This window comes from Octopus bimaculoides, chromosome 26 (genome assembly GCF_001194135.2).
Source record: "Octopus bimaculoides isolate UCB-OBI-ISO-001 chromosome 26, ASM119413v2, whole genome shotgun sequence".
NCBI lineage: Eukaryota > Metazoa > Mollusca > Cephalopoda > Octopoda > Octopodidae > Octopus > Octopus bimaculoides.
Window position 1 is genome coordinate 16,662,007 of NC_069006.1, and position 12,321 is coordinate 16,674,327.

A 12,321-nucleotide genomic window follows, 5' to 3' on the forward strand; every position below is an offset into this window, starting at 1 on the left:
GGGGGGGGGGGGACAAACATATACACACACATACATATATATACATATATACGACGGGCTTCTTTCAGTTTCCGTCTACCAAATCCACTCACAAGGCTTTGGTCGGCCCGAGGCTATAGTAGAAGATACTTGCCCAAGGTGTCACGCAGTGGGAATGCACCCGGAACCATGTGGTTGGTAAGCAAGCTACTTACCACACAGCCACTCCTGCGCTAACAATTTTGCCAGCTCTCCACCTAAATATTAATAATTCTTTCTGATTTTGGCACAAGGCAAGTCAATTATACTGGCCTCAGTACGTGACTGATACTTCACTTTATTAGTCCCAAAAGTGTGAAAGACAAAGTTGACCTCAGTAGTATTTGAACTCAGAACACAGACCTAGATGAAAAGGGACTAAGCATTTTATATGACCCTTAAAGATGAAAGGCAAAGTTGACCTCAATGGGATTTGAATTCAGAATGTTAAGTGATAGCACCAATGCTGAAAGGTATTTTTTTTCCACACTCTAACGTTTCTAGGACAACACCAAACCATAAACCCCCTTCAATATGATGCATTGTTAGACTAAAAAAACACAACTGTTTGACCCAAATATATATTTATTGGGTATATGCAGTCAAAAGAGGGAACACACCAACTGTCTTACATTAAAAATGTACACCCACACATATATAGTCATTATTACTATTTTACATACACAGTCTAATTAAAACAGTGACACAACACAAAATAGGCTTCTGCTGTATGTGTGTGTCTGTATGTGTGTGTGTATGTGTATGTGTTTGTATACAGACACACACACACACACACACACACATACAAACATACAAACATAAATACAAACACACAAACTCATAGACATGGCAAGAAAAAGGCACCGACATACAGAGAAACAGATAGATAGAAATATTCAAACAATTTGAAGCCAAGTGTGAATACATCCATTGTTCACTGTGATGTCCAGGTCAGCCTCACGGTGAAGGTGGGGGGGACAGTGTTAGAAAGGAATCCTATCATAACAAAAGACTTTTTTTTTTTGCATGATTAATGTGACACTGTGTCTACCAAACCCTAATTTTATTTTAAGAATGCAATCAGAGCAGAAATTTTGTATTAAGGGCAAATCCAAGTTTGAAACCCTTGTGAATCTAGAAAAATTGTGGGGCTAGATTTATTACAACAATAACATCACCAAAGTGGGGAGCCTCTAAATCAGGGATTCTCAACCATTTTTCATCTACGGACCCCTTTGATTGCTATTTTATTCTGGTGGATCCCCATAGTCAATGCTTAAAAACTAGTTTTATAGAAACTTCTTTCAAAATTCCTGTTTTGTTTTTCACATATTCACTTTTGTAGGTTGAACTATGTAAAATGGTAGAGAAAGAAACCCAGCTGTTTCTTGCAATACATACCAATACATACATCTAAAGCAGGGCTCCAGAAAATACTATTGTAAACCCCAATTTGTTGCATGATCACCTGAAAATCTTGTAAGGACCCTCAGGGGCCATATGGACCCCAGTTGAGAACCACTGCTCTAAATGATGGAGAAGCATGTTAGAAATAGCAGCAAAATGTACCTCAAAGCACACAGAACTGCATTTGAAAATGAAAACAGGAGACACTGAATACAGAATGTCATGAATAAAAGATGTAAAGGAAGGTCAGTCTTATCATAGCCACAAAAGGAACCTCTTCAATCATCAATCATAAATCTGCTGGATCAGTTCATTAAATGATTTTCAGAGAAAAATCACCCACAGCCAATCACAGACAGATCAACATACCCCGACACAATATCTAATGTGTTGGCACACACCTATACAAACAACCACAGAGCATCCAACACACACACACACACCAATCAACAAATACACTGCACCCCTCTCTCCCCCATGCCCATTAACATGAAATTCCACTGTGTGCCAGTCTGTCAACAAACAAAATTTTACTTACTTGTGATAAAATTATTGACACTGCCCGATGCCAGGACAAAATACTGCAGAATGTGGTGGGCATTTGTAGTTTTGCCACTGCCACTACGGCCAATCAGGACGATAGACTGGTCAAGACGGCTACTCAGCATTTCACGGTGAGCATGCTGGGCCACTGAATAGATATGAGGGGGCATGTCTTCCTGTTTACAACCTTTAAACATCTGGATAACCTGGAGAAAAATGAAAATTGTAAGCATTTGGAGAAGATGATCATGATGGTAGTGGCATCAATGATGACAGGAATGATGGTCGTGGGTGGTGATGACAGAAAAAGAACGGCATAATAATAATTTCTGTCAATTTTGATGGTAAACATTTAGTTTAGCAAAGCAGCTAAACATTTCACAGACATGTTTTACCTGAACCCTTTTGATGCCAATCCACTTAAGACCACCTCTGGTTCCACAATACAAACTTTATTTTTAAAAGTGACTTAAATTAAACCCATCAATATTTCAAATTAATTTATGTTCCAAACATTAGTTTAATAATGACAAAGTTATTTAACATTTTTTGTAATAAACAGATACACTGGTTCAATTTCACTCCTTTATTGTTAGTCAGTTGGTTAGTTGCCTAACCAGCTAACTACTTGGCCATTTGTTTAATTTGTTGGTTAACCCATAAACTGCTGGGATTTTGCTGTATGTAACACGAACTGCTGAGCCTATTTTGGGTAAAGATCAACATCGATCTATCACTCGAAAAAACTACTCAGTGTTTCTTAACACCTTCTGTGATTGGCTACACTGTTTCTGGGGTGAAAGGGTATCGTGTGCATACATTATACGTCATCAAAATTAGGTCAGATCATGCCCTACTTCCGTGGCCACGCACGTGGCTTGTCGCACTGTTGCGTTGGCCACTGAGGTGGCCTATCGCAGTTTATGGATTAAACAATCAATCAACTGTTTGTAAATGTCTTTTCATCACTATTCATGACCTCTTCATTGACATGTCCTCTCTCCTCCAGGTTTGCTCCAAGTCTGTCTGAGAATTAGTAATATGCCTATGTACCTGTAGGGATATAGAGGTGTGATCACTTACTAACCTGATTAAGTATATGGGTGACAAAAGCATATCCTATTCTACCAGATATTTTAAACATCTCAGTGATAACGCTTGCAGGACCATCCCACCACCCCCATCTTCAATATCTTTGATTGTCTTATCTATCATACAGTTGTCAACTAGGATAGCTGGTCCCTCTGTTAGGTTAACATAGAAGAGACTCCCTTTTTTCCATTCATTCTCCACATTTAATAGCCTTTCATAGCAGCCCTCCCATGTCTCTTTCTTTTCAGAATCACTAAGTGTAAGCATACCATTATCCATCCATACACACTTCTCTCCCACATCTTCTCTCTGATACACTGTCTAGCGGTCCTGAATACTCAGGTCTTTGATCTTGATGCTGTAAGATGATATTGGCAAACCTCTTCCTTTCTGCTTCTGCCCCTGCTAGATAAACCTGTTACCAAGCTTCCCTTTTAGCTATCTGATACGGTTCTTTGTAATCCCCACATTTTCACTCTTTCCAAGCTTGTCTCTGATTTTATGGTCATGTCAACCTTGCTGTTCCACCACATTACTCTTGGTCTAAACAGCTTTACTCAAGCCATAGATTTGGTCTCCATAGATTTACCCCATACGAACTTCCAGCTGTTTTCTACGTCAAATATTTCAATATCTTCCTCCTTATCAAATGCATCGTTTAGAACATCTACAAATCTCTAGCCATTTGAAAGATCCTTGAGCTTCCATAACCTCCTTTTCCATATCAGTTTGTTCTCCGTGTCCTTCTAGCCCTAAGTCACTAACCACTAACCTATGCTGAGTTGTACATTCTTCACCTGGGAAGAACTGCATTCACAAGCATTTATCTCGCCCTGTTTCTGGAATGAAGGCTATATATATATATATATATATATATATATATATAAACAGGCTTGTTTTAGTCTCTGTATATGAAATCAACTCACAAGGCTTTAGGGCTACAGTAGAAGACACCTAAGATGCCACGCAGTGGAACTGAACCCTAAACTATGTGGTTGGAAAGCAAACTGCTTAACCGCACAGCCATTACTACACCTACATATATATGAAATATCATAACACACACACTCCATAAAGATGCAAACAAACATGCACACACCTCTTGGACATACAAACATACATGCAGGTACAGATTCATACACCCATGGACATAAAGACCTAGATCCACACATAAATACACATATGTGCAGACACAGATACACACACACACACATAGCGTGTGTGTGTGTGTGTGTGTGTGTGTGTGTGTGTGTGCGCGCGTGCGTGTGTGTGAACTAAGTATTCCAGTTATGTGATGTGGACAACATATCAAATAACATCTCAGTAGGTGTGGTAGAGGCGTGTATTTATCTACATGTCTGCATTTGTGCTGTGTGTAAAATATTCCAGTAATGTGGTGCGGACAGCATATTAAATAACATCTAGATAGGTGAGATGTTGCGGCATGGTGGTAATGTTTATTTGTGTGGATGTGTGTGACAAAGGTGTATTATGAAGTCTACATGTATACACATATGCCTGTGTGTGTGTGTGTGTGTGTGTGTGTAGTTCATGTAAGTGTACACAGGGTGTGCATATAGATAGATCAGCGTGTGTGATGTCCATAGGTGTCTATCTATGTGAGTTTGTGACAGTATGTATGTTCATGTGTTTGTGTGAGAGCAGGATGGAAATTTCAACAATGCTAATACTGAAATTCAGCAATGCACTGTTAAACCAACCTACCTTAAAAATTCAAGTGATATCATTTGGTATGATGAAATATCTCCATTTTTCCTTTCCTATATCTTACCTAATAATGATGGAAGATGCTAGAAATAGTACCCAAAATCTCACTTGTGTTACAGCCTAACATCTTAGAAAAATGGAAGGACACATTGGATAATGTGGTTCTAGTATCTACTGTCTGAATATGAAAGATGGTAAGGTATGCCTTTGACCATAGTTTTGGTTGGATTTTGGTAATCTGGGGCTAAACAGCTGTAGTAGTATCACCATTATGTACAGACTGACAAACATACATACGCAGGACATATAGAGACACACAAACTCTCCTTTGTTACTGTCATTTATACAAAACAATAAAGAATAGCAAAGTGTGTGTAAACATGTTAACAGATGTATGTGTGTATAGATAAATGACGTAGATATGTGCACGTGCATAGATATACTGTGTGATGTGTGTGCATGTCTAATGTGTATATGAATGAATACATGTCATTATCATAATTTTTCTATGCTTGTTTGCACCGGTTAGATCTACTCTCCATCACCACCACCACCACCACCACCTACAGCATCTTAGCATTTGTCACACTTCTTTATTATTTCCTTTGTATGGTCTAGCATCCTGTAATCAACTACCACCACTTCAGTTCATGTTTCTCTCTTATTCTTTGAAGCTTTTTTTCTACTTTAATCTCCGGGCACTTCTTTCTTCACCCAGCTTTTCTCACAACTGATTCATGCCTCATAGTTCATGCAGGTTAATATTACACGTCCAGCAGTGCACTTTCACTTCTTTCTTTACAGCATTTGCACATCTTCTGCAGGAATATGGTTTCTTTACATAGGTTCAGGTATGGCTGTATGGCTACAAAGCTCACTTTGCAACCACATGATTCCAGGTTCAGTCCTACTGCATGACATTTTGAATAAGTGTCTCCTAATATACTCCTGGTTCAACTAATGTGCAAAGTTGCTGACTTACCTTTTCTGAATAAATGGACAATGGTACCATGGGATTGACTACAATCATAGTGGGTCCTGAATAACTGTGGACAAGGTTGCTGCCATACCGTTGTCGGATAACATGGAGAAGGCTGGTTTCATTGAGGTAACGAAGCATTGTTAAATCTTCTGTCTTGTCAAACTGCGGAGGATTTGACTGAAGGAAAAACAAAGATTTGACATTAGTCATTGAGAAAGATCAAATATGGAAACACTGCAGATTTAGGGAGTCAAACTGTGCTGGATTAAAATGGGGGACAAACAGAAATTATGCATTAATCCATGACAGAAGGTTTAACTATTGAAACATTGTAGAATTAGATAGATTTCACTGACAAGGAAAATGGGTGAGATATATCAAGGGAATTAGATACTTAAATATCTTCATCTCTAATAAAATAAGTTGATAAAGTTAGAAAATCAATCTATCAGATTTAAGAAATAATCAAAACAAATAGTGCCAGTGGTTCTAACTACTGTATTGACATAAAGGACATAGTGGCTATGGTGGTACAAAGTTCCATAGCTATTGAACTAATATACAGAGTACAGTAGCTATTGAATTTTTTTAAACAACTGGTCCCCAACCCTACTGCCCCTAACAGTAGATATGTTGCTCCTTTCTCTCTCAAATTAGTCCTTATAAAGTTTCTACTGTCACACCACAACTGATCTTTAAAAAAGTCACTAATATCAATGATGTAATAAAAACATTTTTTTTACCTTCTCAATGTCTTCTTCATCCACTTCAATAACCTCTCCACCATGATCCATTTTCACCTTGACTTTTCCATCAGGGAGGGGCGACATACCATTAGTTTTTAAAAGTGTGGCACCAGAAAATCCACCCTTATGGATCAGCCATATCTTATCCGACTCCAACCAAGCTTTCTCAGTTTTAACATCTTCTTCAGATTTTGTCTGAAATTCAATTTGAAAATATTAAAATTATACAATATTTTTATGCAAGTAAAAGGGTTTTTTTTTTATTTTTATTTTTTCTGTGTGTGTGTGTGTGTGTGTGTGTGTGTGCAAAGTAATTTTCAGTTTTAAATACACAGTAAATTATTTTAAAAAAATTTTTTAATCTTATAAATACAAAATATTGTTTTAGATGAGTTCTTATTAATAAAATCTCGCATTTTCCAGACTTTTAGCCTCAACTTTAGGCTGTTTATAATATTTCATCTCAAATCATCATGAGGTATCTTATTTCTGAAGGTCTATTGTCCTAGATAAGATTCAAGCCAGGAACCTTTATTTCTAAATGGAGGGAAATATATCTCCTTATCAACTATTGTATGCACCTGTATCCTGGTGGTTAAAATTGTCATTAAGAATAAAGATTCCAAGTCCTGAATCTGTTCTGGGACTGAATACGTATTCAAGAATAAGACATCTACTGACAAAAAATCAAAGTAATTGAAATATTGGATAGGTGTAAAAAAAAAATATTTTAAATATTTTCACATCAAAGAGTGTGATATACACTGTAGATGTTGCACACACCCTAAATATTGTGAATACACATTATAACTATTGTAAATAAACACTCTACATATATGTTGTAAATAGTGTGTGTGCATGCATGCACACACACACACATATATGTACATGCAATATTCTATGTATACACTGTTAGGATTATATTAATATCAAAGAAAATAATAATCAAACAGTTCTGCTTTTAATATTTAGTGAACAAAAATAAAGAATTTAGAAATAATACACTTCTAAATCTCTCAAAGAGATTTATGCAGTAGTGATACGATGAAGTAGTTGTATAAGGACACGGGAAATGTGTCAAGGCCGACAGGAAGTGGTGCAGCTTCCTAAGTCTAACCAACAGTAGTATTATTCCCTTCAGGGGAAAGTCACATTAAGTTGACAGCATACAGAAATAAAGAAATCCTAAATTTCAAAAAGATTCATTGAGAACCATTTGTTACAGGTCACATAATTAATGTAACCTAGCAGAAAGAACCACAGTCATTGGTTCACTGATGTATATAAACTGGTCACATAATCAACACGAGTAATTTGTTGGTGTCAAGGTCAGTTTTCAGAATTGCAAACAATGATCAGATGGCGTCGTCATAAGCAAAGCAACATTGAACATCAACTCAGTTTTGAAATACTGTCTTATTCACTAGATATCCAATAAAATGGGACCACAACACAATAGAAGCCAGTGAAATAATATGCACAAGTGCATTTGACCTACTAGATATAAAAGGTAAATTTCCTCAAATTACACCATATTGACTAAAATAAATAAATATATAAATAACACAAATGGTTAAAGATGGAATGCTTCTGATTATAAGTCTACTTTCAAGATCAGCCTATTTCTGATTTTTGTACATTTATTCATGGTCTACACGAATGTTATAGATCTTACATATAAAAATATCACCACATACTCCTTATGTATGTAAAAGTTTAACAAAAGACTACCTAAAAGCCATCAACTGTTTGATAGTCCACAAATAGTTGAAATTTGAAAAACTTTTAGGAAAGGCTAAAAGCTCAGAGAATACCTCAGTAACCCATTTGATGCCAATTCCAGGATACTCAATCAAAGGTGAAACAGAAACTAAACAACATTCATCATCATCATCATTATCCTTGTTTAATGTCCGCCTTCCATGCTAGCATGGGTTGGACGATTTGACTGAGGACTGGTGAAACCCGATGGCTACACCAGGCTCCAATCTGATTTGGCAGAGTTTCTACAGCTGAATGCCCTTCCTAACGCCAACCACTCAGAGAGTGTAATGGGTGCTTTTACGTGTCACCCGCACAAAGGCCAGTCAGGCGGTACTGGCAACGGCCACGCTCAAAATGGTGTATTTTATGTGCCACCCGCACAAGAGCCAGTCGAGGGGCACTGGCAACGATCTCGCTCAAACAACATTAATATTAAAAATAATGATTTTTGTCTGTAAATTACTCCAATATCTTTATAAAACTCAACTGATTGAGCAAGTAGTAATAGCTGTCATGTAGCATTTTAAAAACCTAGACATTTATAGAAAAATCTCTATCTTCACCAAATCGTGAAATGGTGGAACAAAACAATGTAAATGGAAAAGCCAGATAACCTGAATAAATCAGATTAAGAAAGATAGACAGCCTGAATACATGCGATTAACAAGCAATGTCTGATAGAAGCAAATTCTACTGGAATTAAGGTGAATCCTGCTATATCTCTTAGCTAGAAATTTTCTCTTATCTATTAACATCACAAGAATGAATAAGCAACAAAAGATATTAGAGATATTGCCTGGCAGGGAAAAATCTTTCAGTGGTTTATTTAAATTAAATATTTAAAAATATTTCTCATGCATCAAATTATCTTGCAAAGCACAAACAACTTTACAGCCATTGTTACCACACCACCACAACCCAATAATTTAAGATATGGAAGGAAGAGATAATGTAGTCCTAGATACACTATGCCTGGATAGGAGATCGGCTGGTGACTCAGATCAAAGATTTATATCTTTGATCAGAGGCCAACTCTATTAAGATTGACATGGGGTTAAATCAACATCAACAACACAGAAGGATCCATTCGATAATGTTGTCCACTTAGAACTATCCCTGTGTTAAATAACTACAACAGAGAATGAAAGGGACATTAAATAATGTAGTTCTAGATTCATTGTCTAGAACCCAGACTGTCCCTGGGTTAAACAACAAATAATAAATTACTAAATCTCAAGGTGAACAAAAATGTCGCGTGTGTGTGTGTGTAGTACATATGCATTTCTACAGTTTTCAACCAATTTTCAAACTTTACACACATATTACTTATATACCAAGGATGGTCATGCACTATAACATTTTGCCCAGAATTCCCATGTAAAGCGAAAAGCCGGGAAAAATGGTGTTTTACATGGCTTATTCTCTAAAAGCTTCTGCAGTTTTCAACCAATTCTCTCCCTTTTCTCTCTCTCTTTTTCTCATTCTGTTTCTCTTGCTTACACATATTCTCTCTTTTATACCATGTCTGTTTCTTTCACTCACTCACTCTCTCTTTAATTCACTCACACACAAATTTCTGTCTACAAATTGACTTCCGTGTATTTCGATTAGTCATGCATAAAAATCTGTTGTTATGGTTTTTGTACATTCTCCCAAAAAAAAATAATTTAGTGATTTTACATTTCTGTTCACCCAGTGTGTTTAAATTCAGTTTTGCCACATCTACCTAAAAACTTCAGAGTATTTCAATTTTGTCGTGCATAAATATCTTTGTCTTTACAGTATTTGTACATTGTCCCAAAAACATAACTTCACTTGTTTCAAATTTTTTGCACTCCATCTATTTAAATACACTATTTATATTTCTCCCTCTATCAAAAAACAGTGTTTGCGGTCATGCATGCGTACGTATGACCACTATGGGCCACATACAGCCAATAAGCCTCTATTACTAACCAATGAGATTTCAACCATGCCACTCAGCGGTCATGCATTAGAAAAAGCTATCCTAAAGTGACTCAAGTTTTTTTCACTCAAGCTATTTTCTTCTAGAGCTTTATGGAGTTTGTAAGTTCTATCTACAAATTAACTTCCTTGTATTTAAATTAGTCATGCATAAAAATCTCTCTTGTTACAGTTTTTGTATGTTCTCTCTACAAAATAATTTAGTTATTTTTCATTTTTGTTCACCCAATGTGTTTAAATTCAGTTTTGCCACATATGCCTAAAAACTGACTTCCATGTATTTCAGTTTTGTTGTGTGTAAATATCCTTGTCTTTATAGTATTTGTATGTTCTCCCAACAAAGGATGTCTGTGTGCGTAGTACATATACAAGAGGACGTCTTCATACCAAGGATCCCCATTATTCCATTGGGAGTGGAAATTCCCTTTACTTTCAGGCGGTTGCAATTTCCTGTCCATGTAAGTTTTGTGATGTTGATTACCAAATCGCAGGGACAAACACTCTCTGTGGCAGGACTTCACCTGGAGGACTCGTTAGTAGCGCTGCCAAAGTTGATGTTTTTTTACCAAAAAATTGACTTTATTGTACATTTTAGAGATTTTAAATTTCAATATGTATTTTCATCATTTTCAAGTCATTATACACCCATATATTTCAAATTTTCTCGGAAAAACTATTTTTTCTCTCTTTTTTTTTTTTTTGTGGTTGCGATGTATTTCAAAAATATTCTGTACGTTTCTTTGAATTCTGGTATGTTTTAGCATGGTATGTTTTCTCAAAAAAGCTTCAGCAGTGCTGGTCATTAGACTAGAAAATAAGAGTTCTTAGAATGATGAAGCGTTCACACCCCGAGCAACACCGGGTACCTCTGCTTGGCGTAAATAAGAAAGTGAAAAAACAAGAGCTGAACATAACGTTTATTAAGAGGAAGAGATAAACGTGTTCTGTCGGAAAACAAAGTTTTATTCTTTATTCTAACAAAAACCCAGTACACCCACTTCTATCATAATCATGTACTTTAGTTGTTAGTTTACTAATTCATACGAAAGTCAAGCAGATATAAATCATGTTTATTGTTTGATTGATGGCAACAGCAGTGGTAAGAAAACTATGAGGATGAAAACAGATGGAGTGGGTGGGATGGCTGACCTTTTCTAGATGTTAATCAAGTACCACAGCAACAAAGTGTAGTAATCTATGTAATCTACAACCTATTTAACTGACGAGCAAGGAGAAGGCCGGCCTCCAGTGTGATGTAAAATGATAATTAAGCACGTTTGGTTAATGACTGGAAAGTCATAAAACATGTCAATAACTGAGCTTCACCAACCAACTACAACCTGTTTGATAATAAAGAAAACAATTTAATCATAAATTCCGTGTCTTCAAAATAGGGACCACATCAACCATTGAAAGAGACCCTTATGTAGCATTTTACCAACTAGCTTTAAAATAGAGACTACATTAACAAGTTCCCAACTGCTGGTTTTAAGACAGGGACCACAACTAATGAGGAAGTCCCTATATTTCACTTTACCTCTTCAATACACTACTAGCCAAGTGTTACTAAAAACCTGCCCAATATTTTTTAAAGAAGCCAGTTGATATATTCTTGTAACAGTCAAATATCCCGCAATATACTCCCGATTATCATTAGAATAGGGGCAAGCTGAACCAGAGAGATTCAAGTTAATCGCTTCCTCCATTGAGTCAAATCTCTCAAGGAATTCTCCTTTGTTCATTGCAAATAAGAACCACCTAAGTCATGAGGTAGGGATCACTTAAGCCATGAAGTAGGCAGTACCTGAAACATGCACTAAGAAATACCTGAGGTATAGACTTACCTGTTCAATGTAATAAAGTAACATATTAAAATCTCTAATTAATGTACACCGAATGAAAGAGAACTACCAGGTTGAGTCGAAAGTTTTTTTGTTTTTTTTTGATTTTCACTGATGATTTTTGATTTTTGGCAACTTGTATCTCCATGTTATATTAATTTGTTACAACTTGCTGTCTAGTTGTTACTGAATTGTTTATTCTTTATTATTTATATATATATATATATATATATAT

General features: G+C 36.2%; 1 protein-coding gene across 4 annotated transcripts in view; it reads right to left on the minus strand.

The window, feature by feature from the left end:
* Positions 1–12,321, minus strand: part of LOC106883030 (unconventional myosin-XVIIIa) — a 237,634-nt gene that overhangs the window by 94,214 nt on the left and 131,099 nt on the right. For all 4 annotated transcript variants that reach the window (XM_052976955.1, XM_014933888.2, XM_052976956.1 and 1 more), the window contains 3 exons: positions 6,514–6,711; positions 5,771–5,947; positions 1,964–2,174 (listed from right to left, as the gene is read on the minus strand). In XM_052976955.1, the coding sequence (XP_052832915.1) occupies positions 1,964–2,174; positions 5,771–5,947; positions 6,514–6,711 (586 nt within the window). The remainder of the gene's footprint in view (positions 1–1,963; positions 2,175–5,770; positions 5,948–6,513; positions 6,712–12,321) is intronic.